At 48.6% G+C, this 15,608-nt stretch overlaps 4 protein-coding genes across 4 annotated transcripts; 2 read left to right on the top strand and 2 right to left on the bottom strand.

Moving 5' to 3' along the window:
- Positions 1–1,620: 1,620 nt before the first annotated feature.
- On the top strand, positions 1,621–3,172 carry FIESC28_06874 (uncharacterized protein; the record flags this gene model as incomplete). The annotated part of the gene is made up of 4 exons (XM_031161016.1): positions 1,621–1,758; positions 1,851–2,229; positions 2,278–3,083; positions 3,131–3,172. 4 exons carry the CDS (start codon positions 1,621–1,623, stop codon positions 3,170–3,172), a joined length of 1,365 nt encoding a protein of 454 aa, XP_031014926.1.
- A 718-nt stretch (positions 3,173–3,890) lies between these two features.
- FIESC28_06873 (uncharacterized protein) lies at positions 3,891–5,356 on the bottom strand (the record flags this gene model as incomplete). The annotated part of the gene is made up of 3 exons (XM_031161015.1): positions 3,891–4,061; positions 4,112–5,058; positions 5,107–5,356. 3 exons carry the CDS (start codon positions 5,354–5,356, stop codon positions 3,891–3,893), a joined length of 1,368 nt encoding a protein of 455 aa, XP_031014925.1.
- Positions 5,357–8,268: 2,912 nt separating this feature from the next.
- On the bottom strand, positions 8,269–10,400 carry FIESC28_06872 (uncharacterized protein; the record flags this gene model as incomplete). Its single annotated transcript, XM_031161014.1, has 3 exons — positions 8,269–8,873; positions 8,924–9,983; positions 10,041–10,400. The coding sequence occupies 3 exons, from the start codon at positions 10,398–10,400 to the stop codon at positions 8,269–8,271; spliced, it is 2,025 nt and encodes a 674-aa protein (XP_031014924.1).
- Positions 10,401–14,350: 3,950 nt separating this feature from the next.
- On the top strand, positions 14,351–15,412 carry FIESC28_06871 (uncharacterized protein; the record flags this gene model as incomplete). Its single annotated transcript, XM_031161013.1, has 2 exons — positions 14,351–14,979; positions 15,034–15,412. The coding sequence occupies 2 exons, from the start codon at positions 14,351–14,353 to the stop codon at positions 15,410–15,412; spliced, it is 1,008 nt and encodes a 335-aa protein (XP_031014923.1).
- Between the last annotated feature and the right edge of the window lie 196 nt (positions 15,413–15,608).

Raw genomic sequence — 15,608 nt, 5'->3', positions numbered from 1 at the left:
ACAACGTGCGTCATTGATCGCTCATCAAGCTTTGGAAGTTTTCGTTTTCAAACAAGCTTGTGGAGAGAGGATGGAAGGCGGCAATAAGACCCCTGCCATTCTTGTGAAGATGGGCTTGTTGTGACATGCTTTGGAACATCCACAGCCTGGAGTTTTGTAGTCACTCAATTGACAGCAGTTGCAGTTCGCCAATCGAGACAGGCGTATACTAAGACAACTAGAAACATGCACTAATAAGTCAGGAATCTTTGAGGTACGGGTAGTAGAAACATTTGCACACATAGGCGGGATCTTGGGGCATGGGGAAGAGCGGCAGCTTGTCCTACGTGGTTTTTCTACGGATACAGCTCAAGTCATCGCTGTCAATTAGGGCTTTGCTATTCCTTTACCGACATCTATCAATCTCCATTTGTGAGCCGACAGGAATCTCAACAGATCTGTGAGATGGATCCATTACCGAGCGACAGGTTCCACAACTAATCAGCCCCTGCGTCCGGGGCATTTCGTCTCAATTTCCCGAGGGTTATTTAATAGATATTTAGATTGTTGAGTGCTAATCGACATAGGAGGAAAAGAGTTCCGGGGATGTATTGCGAATACATTTCCATCTGAAAACAGACGAAAGAGGTTATTCAGAAGTTTTCATCACTACAGTTTGGCATGACACCCTATTAAGGAGTGGAGGGAGGGGACCTACAACAAGTGGAAGCCTACTGGAACCACCGGAACACGTCAAGCCACAGCCGCAGCGCTCAGGGACTCAATTGGTCCCTGTTTTCATCAGTCCCAAGATTTTATGTGAGATTTGGTCATGCTGTTAGTTTTAGATTGCGTAGGAGGTTTACTTGGCAGAGGAAGAAGCAACGTCACTGGGTGGCACTGAGTTCGCGCCCACTTTTTATTAGAAATGCTGGGCTGCCTTCCTGGACTGCACGGCCTATTGGGCTGACGCTGCATTTGCTGGGCAGAAAACGTAAACTGCGACAGTGCAGGAGATGAATTACTTTGGTCACTCTACAGCAGTCTAGCCCGTGTCTTAAGCTGGCTATTTTCTGCACCCTTAGCTTAGGTCTAAAGTTTTCTGCCACCCCTCAAGTCCGGCCTACCTAGGAGCAGCCTACCTTAATAGCTACGTTACGCTACAGACCAGACTTGATTTGCTTGACTTCCATATTTCTTGTTCTTCCATCATCGTCAGATTTGTTCGCGACAAAATATCCGCGCCAACAGCTGCCGCTCTTCAAAAGTGTTGTTGATCTAATCACTAATTGATTGATCTACGACCTTTCCCTTGTCCCGTTCTACCGGCCAAGCTTGTTCCCACCGTGACGATTTCTCAGGGACCCTTCTCCTTCCGACCCCGTAATTCCCACGCGCTTGCCCCGACTTGCGCGACGACGTCACAGGCCAGTTGAAGCAAATTTGCGAGAACAGACAACTGTCTCTTTTCACAACAACCTCGAAAAGAGCCCATATTGCGCCCAGGAACCGAGTTGATCGCCCACCAAAAAGAGATACCGTCAGCCGACGATAGCCTCATTGCCGAAATTATTGGCAGTAATCAGCAAGAAAAAACCAGCGACTCCTACAGCGCATTTCAGTACCGACACCACAGCAATAATGGCTCGGTCAAAGAGAGGGGTTCAGTTCCCCAACCGCAACGGTGACAAACGACGATCAAGCTTCAGCAGCGAAGATGGCGGTTCTCCCACTTTGCTCAAGTCCCAATCTTCGGGCCAGCTGGAAACAGTCAACGAGGTAAGCACCCGCTCAATGGGAAGCTGTCTTGGGGAGCCGAGGGACCTCCGGATATCACCAAATTCTTGAGCAACAAGACTAATAAAACACAGAAGCAACCTCCAGCCAACGAGCAGCAAGCCGAGTACGAAAAGAAGAAGGCCAACTTCATAACCCGCACTTTCTGGACATTTGTCATGTTCGCCTTGTTCTTTACCGCACTCTTTATGGGCCACATTTACATTATCTGCATCATTACCGCTGTCCAGATCGTTTCCTTCAAGGAGGTTATTGCCATTGCCAATGTTCCCAGCCGCGCCCGCTCCCTGCGATCGACTAAAAGTCTCAACTGGTACTGGCTGGCAACCACCATGTACTTCCTCTACGGCGAGACTGTCATCTACTACTTCAAGCACATTATTCTGGTTGACAAGGTCCTGCTGCCTCTGGCTACTCACCATCGCTTCATCAGCTTCATCCTCTATGTGTTCGGTAGGTAAATCTATGTCTGACCGGGTTTCTCAAGCTAATTACGACTAGGTTTCGTCTTCTTTGTTACCTCCCTTCAAGCTGGCCACTACAAGTTCCAGTTCACCAACTTTGCCTGGACTCACATGGCTTTGTACCTCATTGTCGTACAGGCCCATTTCATCATGAACAACGTCTTCGAGGGCATGATCTGGTTCTTTTTGCCCGCGGCTCTAGTCATCACCAACGACATTTTCGCCTACATCTGCGGTATCATGTTTGGACGCACTCAGCTCATCAAACTCTCTCCCAAGAAGACCGTCGAGGGCTTCGTTGGTGCTTGGATCATGACTATCGTATTTGCCATGCTCCTCTCTAACATCATGATGCGATCAAAGTACTTCATCTGCCCTGTCAACGATCTAGGAGCCAATGTCTTCACCGGCCTCAAGTGCGATCCCAACCCGGTCTTCCTCCCCAAGACATACGAGCTGCCCGAGCTATTCTTCCTTCCCGACACGGCCAACTTCTCTGTCACCATCGCTCCCATGCAGATCCACGCCCTCAACCTGGCTACTTTCGCCTCTCTTATTGCTCCCTTCGGCGGATTCTTCGCTTCTGGTCTCAAGCGCACTTTCAAGATCAAGGACTTTGGCGACTCTATCCCCGGACACGGAGGCATCACTGACCGCATGGACTGCCAATTCATCATGGGTTTCTTTGCCTACATGTACTTCCACACCTTTGTTGCTATCCACAAGGTCAGCCTCGGCTCCGTTCTCGAGACCGCCATCACAAGCCTCAACCCCGATGAGCAGCTCGAGCTCGTTAAGGGTATGGGTCATTATCTCCGAAACCAGGGTATCTTGACAGACGACGTAAGTTCTTGCCTCTAAACTACACTCGTCCCTTCTAACAAGATTAGTCTATCGCGTGCATCGATAAGCTCATGCCCGCGAACCAATGATTTGTCAGTGGATAGCTTGACTCCGACATATCTTGGGCCCATATCGGCTCCCTGGAGATGGTAGAAGATTCAACTCTAATCCAAGAGACCATTTAGTTTAGTCACGTTATGGCAGCTTAGCTGGACTTTTAGACTACCTATCTCTTACTCCCTCACCTTAGATCTCTAGCTTCTGGCCTCTCTCTCCTTCCCCACTCACCCTTTGTTCTTTTTTTGTTATAGAGCTTCGGTGCAAAGCTTTATGTTCACATCCTTCGGGGCTTGTCAGGTTCAAGTCAATGGATGGGTTATGATACTGGGTATTGGACAGCGGAGACTTCATGTCTGGGTTTGTAGGCGCGGTTGGTGTTTTGTATTGAGCGAAAACTGTTGGCACTTAATCCAATGAATCATAGACGTTTTACGAGCGCGGATCAAGCCGAGAGTCCTGAAGTACTGGGAATCTGTAACAACATTTCAGCGTATATTTTATCAATACCAGCCGCAATTCGAAACGTGAAATCAAATTTTCGAAAATAAGAATTCTGAGGCTGACAATAATCAATTATTTTGTCTCGTGCTGTTAAGAGTCAAGTCTATCTCCAACCCTAAGCACCTACCTACCTACCTACCTACCTATTGCCCATGCGCCATCCCAATTCCTGATCATTCTGTCATCTGACGCTATCCAATCTTGATTCTTGATACAATCTCATACTCGTACAATTTTCTTCCTCTCTCAAGGCAGCTTCGTCTCCCAGCCTCCTTCAACCTGGAATATTTCTCCAACTGCTTTGCCAACTTCCAGAAGGTGACGGTCACGATATCGAGGTGCAACAAGGGACAGGCCAATCGGCATGTCGTTGTCACCTTTGAAGCCGGGCACATTCAATACAGGAGTATGCAGACCCTATGCGACAGTCAGTGATGCCAGCTTGCTCCTGCAATACAGATACTTACACTCCACATAGAACAAAAGATGTGGCTTCCTGTACTCTCAAGACCGACAGTGGCCTCGTCGGGCACACTCGGGGTGATGACAGCTGCATATTGCGAGGCAATCTCATCGAACACTGGCCTCAAACGGGCCATGTTATCGAAAGCCTCCAGTTGTGTTTTGCGAGTAAATTTATCGGCGTTCTCGACATGCTCAATAAGCACCTGTCCAATCTGGTTCTTCCCAACTCGATATTCAGGGAGAAATGCAGTACGACCTTCAGTATGAAGGCCAATCCGATACCACTCTGGCAGATTATCAAATTCTGAGGGCAGTTCAATGTCTTCCACGATGGCCCCGTGGGATCTGAGAAGATCTGCGGCTCGTGAGATGGCCTCTTGTGTACCAGGTCCAGCCATGGGCCACACAACAGTCTTGCAAATGGCGAAACGGGCACCCTCGACCCCCTGGAATCGAGGTGCTTCCTCTTCGTCATCTTCGAGGGCAAACACATCTGCCAAGAGAATAATATCTTCGACACAGCGCCCATACCATCCAAGAGTGTCATATAATAGTGCATAGATCTTCTGGCCCTCTCGAGAGACGGCATTCCACGTTGGCTTGAACCCATATATACCGTTGAAGGAAGCTGGACGGATCAGAGAGCCGCCTGTCTGTGTTCCAAGGGCTATGGGAACTTGAAAGTCGGCAACGGCTGCCCCGGAGCCACTGGAAGAACCTCCAGGGGTGCGAAGAAGGTCGTGGGGATTGTGAGTCTTGGGCCCAATGTGAATAGCAGCAAACTGTGTAGTTGTTGTTTTGCCTGAAGTGTCAGTCTGAGGCAGCAGGATGATGAGAGAGTACATACCAAAGATGAGAGCTCCAGCATGGCGAAGAATTCGAATGGAAGCAGCGTCAGTTTCAGGGAAGTGTCCCTCATACAATGGCGAGTTGAACTGAGTCGGCATGTCTGTACTTCAGTAAGCTCCATTCAGATCGTATCGCTTGCGAGGCTTACCCCTGGTATAGATGACGTCCTTAACAGCGATGGGAAGTCCGTGAAGAGGCCCTCTGTTCTTCTTGGGAACCTCGTCTAGACTTTTTGCTTGCTGCATTATGGTCTCCTCCTCCAGATACGCCCAAGCTTGAACATCTTTGTCGCGCTCATTGACTCTCTCGAGAAGCGATTTTGCATACTCCTGGACCGAGAGCTTGTCGGCTTGGATCTGAGTAAGAGCTTCGGCAGCTGTGAGCTTCCAAGGCTCCATTTTACAGGTTTTGGAAGGTGACATTTTGCTTTTTCCCCTGGCTGAAAGAATGCCTGTTGCTTGTGAAATCTCAGGACGCAACGAAAGGATTCGGACAAGTCTATTTCCAATACCCTGGTAGCGAACCTCAACAACCAATAGCTTGCCACAGACTGCCTATAGTCGAGTCGATATTCGAAAGATATTCTCCAGCTGCGGAGGAGCCTTTTAACATATAGCTTTTTCGCCGCCCCTTTACTCAGCCCTCGCCTTCGGGCACTAATGCAATGCTTGTAGCGGTCGGTGAGCTTCCGCCCTATGACAAGCAGGAGCGGAGGGCCTCAACGTTGCTCCTAGAACCCGGGCACTAATACAGTACGGGCCGAGATGCCAAACGGATTGGATGCGAGATCTTGATACGGTAATAGACAGTGTTTCGTGCGCTTTCCCCGTTGGTCGTACACCGAAGAGTTGGTTGTGTAACCAAAGACGGGGGCAGCGACCCAACAAGATAGCGGTTCGGCTCTTTCAAGTCGTGATTGGAGTCTCTGATGACTATCCAGTGTGAGGGAAGCTGAGTCGATGATAATGTTTTCGAGACGGGATAGGAGCTCGGGAGGTACGGCATAGAAGAGGTTGTTGGACAGAAAGGGGCCTCGCTCTCGGGGAAGAGGCCGGGTTGTGCCCTCCTCTGCTCCGATGCTCCGTTCGCTCAGGCATATGACCTCGTCTTTAACAACACTGGCATGATCAAATCAGCCTCAAGCTCCAACAGGAAGCTATTCCGGACCCAAGGTGCCCGAGATGCTGACTGACCAAGGTTGCAACTAGTGACAGTTTAGCAAACAACGGCTCGGTAACACCCGGTCTTCCGGTGCAGAAGAATGCAAAGACATGATAGGAGAGCGAGCTCTTCAGGGGACTTTAGCCAAATACAAGAGGCAAACAAGCTGGCTCTTTGACATCGGCAACAGGGTTCGGTGCATGAGGGGAATGTCACGGGATGGTCTCGAAGCTTCGGCATTCGCGGTGATCTACAGAGTATGGTGCTCATGTTCCATGGAGTTGAACTCTACAGCACACTAGGTAGTTCAGCTGGAAACATATGATGGGATTTGTTGTTTGATTGGTTTACTGCCTTTCAAGGTTCTTGATGCTACGTACCAGCATCCTGGTACACTCATAGCCTCGTGTAATGGTGGTTCCTTTGTTGGTTTGCTTAGGAATGGACTATTGGGTATGAGTTTCCATCAGCAGTGACATGACCTTTTGCCTTGACAGGCTCACTATGATGCGGATGACCATTTTGAGCAGCAAACAGATGGTAAAGTGTTACCTCGACACGCAACTCTGCAGCCTTGCTTCATATCAACCTTGTCGATTTGCAATGAGTATCTCTCTTAGCAAGACATATCCGCCACTCGGTTTCTAGTGCGAATGCTATACTCTTAGCCCACTAACTTGACTTGGCGTTTTCTTATTGCTTTTTGCCGTTTTCCTCTACGTGACGTCGAGGTCCAATCGCGTAGATCAGCTTCTGGAAACCGGTGAGCCGGGGGAGTGGCGTCCATGTCCATTACCATCCATGTCTAGCTGAAGATCCCTCCCAGACGAAACTTTTACCTGTCCTGCTTTCTCGTTCCTCCTTTGTTCAATCAACGAATGAGGCTATGCTCTGCCTCGAGTCGGTGAGATTCAAGATTTGAGTTGGTTGAGATGAAACGGTCGCCGGCAGAAGTGAGGCTGATGCTGCAGATGCAGATGCTGCTGTCTTACCGGTAGTGTGGACGCTTCTGCGTGTCTGTGGCCAAGATACCGGGATGCTACATCGATGTAACTGCGAAACAATGATATCGATAGACGAAAAGTCAGATGAAGAAGCTGGCAACTATTGAAACAAGCACGATCTCAGACATACAAAATAAGAATGAAGTTACAATAAAATCAAATTAAGCAACACTGCACTGTTGCAATTATTCCGTCTATTATGCATTCAACACGCGAGCTGTGCTACACAAGCACGACAGTTTTTAGCCATCAGCAAATGAGTGATGGGTAAGGCGAAGAAAGTGGCGTCAGGGATATATACGAGCTGAGTACTAGATACTGTACGTAGTGAGAATTCTATTTCCTTGAATCATTCGGTGGCCTCTTGATGAGCTTGTCAGGCATGTGTAATAGGAACAATGAATATGTATCTATGTCATGGCTATCCCGATATCGCAGCTGTACACGATCGTTGGGCCGATCCAACGCTCGGATGCAGTTACTATCTCGGCCAAGATGGCATCCTGGCCATTCGATATTTGTCCTCCAGGTTGAGTTGCCTTCCATATACTTTGGCAGAGCCTCGATCTCGTATCGTGTTAGGCGTGTCAATAGCCACGACAGGTATTGGCCAGACATGCAAGTTGCTATATTCTATCATTTACGACAGCGAGATCACATCGGATCAGGAGATCAACGTACCTTAGTCCAGGTCTCGGATCATCAACGTCCAAAGCATTGCCGATCGATCAAATGCAACGTCGAAATACTACGAGGCGTTAACAACTTTGCCTCCACATTGCCTGCCGGCACTCGGTAGGCAAAGAGTCATTTACATGATACTGTAGCGATAATTTCGTCCAGCTTACTTGGTGTCTCACCATCTCATGGACCAGTTGACAGGGACATGGGCAGTCGGTAATTAAAGCTTCCTTCATCCCTTCGCTAAAAATGCTGGGGTAGGGCTGCTCCAGTGCTTCGCCGAAGCTTCATCTCACAGCCAAGGCACAATCAGATAAATGATACAGACAGCAATGCTTACTTGTGAATGCTCCTTAATTTTATTTACCTTTTTAATCTCCCCTATCCTTGACAACTCCTCGTCAAAGTTCATGCCAAGCTTCCCTATCCCAGCGCCAATCCTCCCTCCCATCTAGCTTCTAGCTTTACGGTGTAGAAGCGCCCGTCATGATAATTCGTCCATCAACTACGGGGGCAATACAAGTTGTCCAATCCACTGTAAACTCGCCCTCCTTGAGGGGATCACAGATACTGGCCTTTACACCAGCCTTGAGTGCCCACTTTGTCCAGAACTTGCGCATCAGCAGAATCTCGAGATCGAGCTTTGTGCCGTCAGGATCCTCTGGGTCTTCGGTCATAGGGTCAGATTTCTCATCAGCCTCCTCATCGCTGCTGTCATTCTCGTCGTGAGGCTTCACATTCACGCTGAAGCGGCGCTTGAGGAATCTTTGCCAGGGATCCCTCATGTCTTTTGTCACTTGTTCGGAGCGCTTGTCCTTGGGTAGATTCTTTGACACTGTTTTCATGTCGGGAAAGTCAACATTGAACTTGGTTCGGGTAGGCGACACGGGCGTTTCGCAACTTTGAGCAACCTTGACCCAGTGTGAGGCCAGGTTCTTCCAGCACCCTACGGTAAGAAGACCCATGAAGTACTGGCGCAACATGGCTGAGATGAGAATACCGTTCTCCTCTTCAATGATCTCCTCAGCATCGCCACCTTCCGACTTGACCAGCAAGCTAGTGAAACCATCTATGACCAAGGTTAGTTACGATTTCGTCGCTCATGGCTCGCACGCTTACCTTTTCCTCGCCCCATATACCCTCTGGTGCAGAGAACATACAGCTTCTCGGGTTCATAAGGCTTTCCACCAATCTCTGCCCACTGCACCCTCTCCCCTCTAGGCTTTGATGGGTCAAACTCGAAACGAATGTTGGAAACTTGAGGGAATCGGCCTTCCAGAGCAGGGTACATGGCCACACTGTTTTCCAACGCATCAAAGATGGCCTGGCCTGTCACCCTGAGCAATACAACAGGGTCCTCAAACGGGAAGCATGTCGTGATATCCTTGATTCGAATTGCGCCAGGGGGGTAGATCTGATCGCCACGAATGGTTCCAGAAGCCATGATGGTACAGTCGGCGTTGTGATGATGTCGCATGACATCGCATACAAAGTTTCCAATGTTGGACTCCTTAAGACGAACAGTACTGAAACGAGCATCCAGAGGTGTAGCCGTGTATCCGACCGGCCTGGCTAGAGACTGGTTCAGTTTTGAGACCAGTTCATCGACCTTCTTCAACGTCGGCTCGTCCTCTTTGATAGACGAAACGATGTCTCTTCTCCAGATATCAAAATCCCATTTGGACGGGTCATCTGCCTTTCGGCGAGCCTCAATGTAACTCAAGTTCTTGAAGTCGGTACCAGATCGCAGAACATGGGTTCCGTTGATGAGGCTGTGGGCATAAAAGTGGTCGTGTCCTCCAAGGATGATATCCATGAGTCCCCCTGTTTGTTCTGCCAACTTGTTATCATTTGGCTCACGCATATGGCTTAGACAGATAACAATTTCGGCGCCATCCTCGCGCAGTTTGGGAACAAGCTCCTTAGCAACAGCGGTGGCAGATCGATATTCGAGATTAGGTGGCAAACTGTTGATGGTCTCGAGCCACTCCCGTTCACCAAGACCAATGAGACCAACCTTGATGCCGTTGGAGGTGGTCATCATATGGGTCTTCTTCGCATGTCCCAGAGGCGTGTCATTACCAATGTCACGATCGATAACATTGGCGAGCAACCAGGGGAACTTGTTCTGGCCTGAGAGATGCTCAAATTGCTTTACACCAAAGTCGAAGTCATGGTTCTATAGATTGAGCCTCGTTAGTTATCATGCCGGTCGTGGGTGGTGTGGCCTACCCACCCCTACACAAGAGCAGTCGGTTCCAATCATATCAAGGACAGGAACCATGTGTTGACCCTTGGTGACTGTGCTCTCCAAGCTGGGATTGAAGGCATCTCCGCTGAAAAAGGTGAGGGCTTTAGGCTGATCCTTGAACTGGTCGCCCTCCTGGTACTCGCGGCACACGGTGATGAATCTTGGCAGACCACCCACAGGCTCGGCACTGGAAGCGTCCAAGTGGTAGACATCGTTGTAGTGAATAAGTCGTAGGTCAGGTGGTGAATCCGCTTGGCCCGGATGTTCAACTCGACCTGAGGCGTAGGTGATTTGAGGTTCCGCAGTGGGCTGGTCGGCCTCTGCGGGGTCAGTATCTTTAACCATTTGGGAGTAGTGATGAAGATTAGTTTATGTGATACGATATGGATGATTGGGATATCTTTTTGTTGAAGGTATCTGTATTCGTATTCTTGGAAGTGAAATGATGACAGATAAACGGTGACGAGGCGCAGCTAAAGTCAATGCTTCTCGTCTCCTCTCGCCTCTCGCCTCTCTCTCCCCTCCTCTCTTGCACCTCCAAACCGTCCAGCGCTAACGGCAGCTTGCAGGAGGCCCCCAGGAGATGGATCCTCCAGTTACCAGTCAGCTCACGTGATGCATTGATTGTCACTGCTACTGCCACTGCCACTGCCACTGCTGGCTTTGTGTTTGTAAATGATTTGCTGAAGATGAGAAGCTGTGGTATCTCAGACCGATTCAATTGGGGCAAGAGCCAACGCAGCATGTAACGCTGTTGATTTAGGGTATTCTTCAGCGATCCATGAGATGGAGGCCACCCCTGCAGATCTGCCAGGCACAAAGGTGAATCAACGGTGCACCAAGATGTGGGAGATAAGACTAGCCCTTATTTATGGCAGTCAAATGATTTGCATCTATTCCTATACCTTAATCGTCTTTCTCTATCGTATTGACGTCCTTGAGATGGTAAAGTTGTCTCAAGAGTGTGTATATCTTAGTAACAGTACCTCCACATCTACTGGTGTCTCCAGCTACCTTCACCTCATAAGCCATCCATTGGCCATTGCTTTTGTTGGTACAATTACTAAAAAAAGAACCCGGTTTCTATTTCCAATGTTCGTATCCTCATAGGCCAAGAAAAAAGCTACAGCGATAGGCCAAAGACCCAGTTTGTGAATCTCGTCAAGATAGCATAGGGTAGCTTCATCAATCACAATCTTGCGTAACAACCTCGAACGACGAAGTGATATAATCTGCCAAAGTCACGATTTATTGGCAATTGTAAATAATTGTGATATTTGCCATCACAATATGCCAATGGCTGCCCTTCTAGCTATCAATGGGTCAAGGGATATCCATCTTTCTCACCGCCTCAGCATTATTCATGGCCTTTGCCGCCATTGATCACTGACATCGTTGCTGTTGACCTATACACATTGTTGTAATTGCTTAAACCCCATAAGCCCCTCATTCACTACGAATTCATTTCCATATCTGTTAACTTACCTCGCAATCGTATAGTAATGCTCGGAGCCCCGCGGTAATTACGGCTGCAATATCCAGCTCCGGATGTTGCCGGTTGAGGCGGAGAGAACGGGAAGGGAGCAAGTCCCCTGAAGAGGTCAGTGACACATATGGACCCGATTTGACCGTTGACTCCATCATGCGCGTGGCGCCGAATGGGCACCGTCACCTGCATAGCCGAGTTAGAAATGCCCGGTGCCAAGATATCACAGAACGGAGGAGCAATTATAGTACACGATTGCCAGGCAAATACGATAGGTGACGAGGTACTCTGTAATGTAATCTGTAGCTATGGAGGTTGAGGAAGAGACTCGCTGCGAAATGCAACTCTTTTGTATTGGTTGAGAAGAACTCTTGCTGTGTGAAATCTTCTTCGCGATACCTGACTGTGATGAACAGCATAACCAGGCATCGCCAACTTTTCAATAAACTGGAGCTTATCATGTCGCCTCTCCTACCACCCAAGTAATTAGCTGAAATGAATCCTGACTGTGCCGCAGGAATATTCTTGGCCAGAAAATAGACTACAGACATACCCTCCACAAATGCGAATCTTGAGATCGACAACCACAACGCTGGTAATCATGTGAAGAAACATGAAAACTCTTTATTCTCCGCTTTGATGCTTCGCCTCTAGAGTTTCGTTTCGCAATCATGAAAAAGATTAAAGACCTCATTGTTTTGCAGTGTAGTATCCTCGTAAACTGAGTCACTTCTATCGCCAAGATGTTTGGATTCAAACACGATTCATGTTATAGGTCCAGAAAACTTATTCAAGAACCTTCAGCAGCGCAAAACCCCTGGAAGCAGATGGAGATCTGGATCGACCATGTTTCATTGTTTAGTTTTTATGTCCTAATGACAATAGCAGGCGGCTACTATGGATGGGCGTTTCTAAGGCGATCATACAAAGACCCATTGAGCTGTCATCCGGAAGCTCGAGTTTCCTGTTGCAAGAGAGTTTCACCGTCTTTGAGACGGTCTCGACGCCGTTTCTGCCACCTTAATCGCCGTTGGGCTTCATGTCAAGATCCCAATCCCAATCCACAAAAAGGAGAGTCAAAGAGGGGGATAAGATAGAATCTGAGTCAATAATTGTTGCCCCTTTATCTTGGCGCTAGAGAGTATTTAGTAGGCGAGTTGGGAATATCACCAGGCATTGTGTTTCATAACTTGTTGATGGGAAGACAAAGAAGCGTTACGCTGAGAGAGAATCGGTTTAATGGAAAAATTCATTTCCTTGGATTAAAACCGTCCAACAGCTAGCAAAAATGAAGCCATCACCGACTCACTATGGACTGACGCTGACAGATCTCAGAGCTTGGCGGGGGTGGAAATGAGCCGAAATGCAGTGAGCGAGACGCCATGTGGAACAGGGGTGATGCCCTGAAGGTGCCCCTGGCTCAGGGCAGTTGATGTCCCTAGCAGCCCTTGACACACGGAACCATGCTCATGCAGGTTAGAGTGGCCGTTGGTGGTCTGCTTGGCGGCCGGGATTGAACGAAAGAGTTCTGAGAGACATATTTGACGCTGGGAAAGAGAAAGTAAATGGGAGATATGGGCAGATAATGACACGATAATTTATGAATTGATCCCTCTTACAGTATGTACTGCTGTCATTCATTGTCTATGAGTCCCCAATGTTTCGTAGATCAAGTCAATCAAGACTCCAACAACTGAGGTAGTATCTATCTCCCGTCCCTTGTCCAACCTGAAACTCCACCATTCACCACATTCACCAGCATCAACAGCAGCCTGTCACAGCTACCTTTGGCCACTGTACGCACAATGTCGACGCTAGTCTCCGCACAATAACGGTATCGATCTTGATACTACTAGCACAGCCACCAAGAGGGAACCTGGGAACCTGGGAACCGATTGCTTGGCTCAGGTCAGGCCCTTGTAGGTTGCGACAAGTCCAGAACACAACCGAGACAAGGCTGGCACTCGTCAAGGCCGAATGTGTTTTGCTCTTCCCATTGTGAAGCACAAAGCCCGTCACGATGCCAGTTGATGTCACCTATATCACCAATATTGAATCCATAGGCGCTCGTTGTTCTTGTCTCAGTAGTCTCCAAAATTCATATCAGCCAACCATATAACATCTAGACCAGATAGATGATTGAACCCCCTTGCAACTAGAATCCAGCTAAAAAGAAGCTGCCGTGCCGCTCAACCGGGTCCCCGTAATCTCGTTCTTTTGGCTGTTCACAGTCAAGTTACTCCGGTTCAGTCTTGGTCTGGTACGATTGTAGCTGCGCGTGGGCTGGTCCCTCTTTTTTTCACTTCTCTTCTTTTAACCCCCTTGTTAATTACCTTGTATTCTTTATTTGCCCCCCAGTCGATTTTTCTTCCTTTTCTTCCTTTTACTAGTAGACGATCCGCCCTTCTGGTTGATCTTCGATGTTCTAACTGGTTTCTACTGTGCTTTCCTTATCTTACGACTTATAATAAGGTCCGATATTTTGCGGGTGGTGGAGTGCTCGTCTCAATCCATACTCATCCAAACTCAACTCACAAGGGACTTTGAGATACCCACAACTACTCATCGATCAATCAATCACTTGACGACTCGATTCAATTCTTACCGCAGGACGGAGAAAAAAAAAAATTAATTGTTCGGTAAATTTAAACGAAAAATTGTTGGAATATACGAAGGACTACGCTACACCGTCACGGATACAACAACCAAAAGAAGAAAACGCCATATACAAAAAATCACTCAGGGACGAAAGAGAGATCCGCAGCGCTGCGCATTTTGAAAGAGCTAGGAAGAGAGACATCAGCAAACTATGGCCTCGGCCTTGTCACTTCGCCTCGCGGCAACAGCCCTCTTCGCCCTCTCCGCCTCAGCACAGTCACTATCATCATCCCTTGACTCTCTTCTTCATCGAAGTGTCGACGATGTTCTCAACCGACCCTACGCCGCCCTGCTAACGACAGCACCGTTGTCTGAGCGTGATGGCGAGAACTCAACCGCCGGCCAGGCTCCCGCCGGTGCAATCCCTCTCAACAAGGATGGTTCAATGAACATGACCGCATGGAACATGAACACCAACTCTGCATGCCGTGCAATGCTCGGAGGCCTACACAAGAGCACAAACCCTACAGGGACATGTGTCTGCTACAACCTACCCTCTCTGGATGTCAAGACAGGTATCTTCGAGGCAGATCTGCGATTGTACCAAGTATCGCAGCCTCGAGGCAGTTTCGCGGGCGTCGCGACTGAGGATATCAATGTCGGCATTTCATTCAATGGCGCCAGTGTCATGCCCGTTGAGTCCAAGGACGTGAACGGCACAGGCCTGGTTGGAGATATGCCCGGTATGAGAAAAAGAGGCGATGGGAGCATGGAGTTGCTACAATCATATATGTTGATTGGCCAGATCAATGCTGACAAGATGACGGATAACATGACTATGTAAGTCACCAATCAATTTTACGCATACGCTTCATTTACTAACCCGCCTATCAGGGACGAGCTCGAAGCCCATCTCATGCCAACTCTTACTCTCTCTGCACGCAATAGCAGTGGGAGTATGATCCGCACAAACGTCTCAATCAACGAAGCCGCCTTTCTCACAGGCGTCTTCTCTCAAGAAGTAGTCCTGTCGGACTTCGCCATGGCCCAAGCCGCTGTCGATGAGCAACTCGCTGGTCTTTCCAACGGCACCGTCGCTTTCGTTCTGCCCGGCGTGCAGCTAATGGTCTTCCCTATTGGATTGATCATAATGAGCATATGGCTGCTCATCTTCGTGGCAGCCGTTGGCTTCGGCACGTACGAACGCTACAACTATGCTCTCATGTACCAGCGCAGACAAGCTGTCACAATGCCCAAGAAAGCGACGATATGACCTGTCGGGGCGACAAAATAATCAAGCGAAATTCTCATTATTACTTTAACGGCCATGCATAGCGTTGTCGACTTTTTCTACTCCTTTAACTTTTATAAGCGTCTCATTTTGTATATGCCGATATCTTATGGCAACCTATGTTCTTTTAGTTGATATCCGACCATACAAGGTCTCTAGATTCCCTTCCTACACTATT

The sequence above is a fragment of the Fusarium coffeatum genome, assembly GCF_003316985.1.
Source record: "Fusarium coffeatum strain FIESC_28 chromosome Unknown BRIP53273_contig_147, whole genome shotgun sequence".
In the NCBI taxonomy this organism is placed as follows: domain Eukaryota; kingdom Fungi; phylum Ascomycota; class Sordariomycetes; order Hypocreales; family Nectriaceae; genus Fusarium; species Fusarium coffeatum.
The sequence above is the reverse complement of the archived record's forward strand: the minus strand, read 5'-3'. Positions and strand labels throughout refer to the sequence as shown.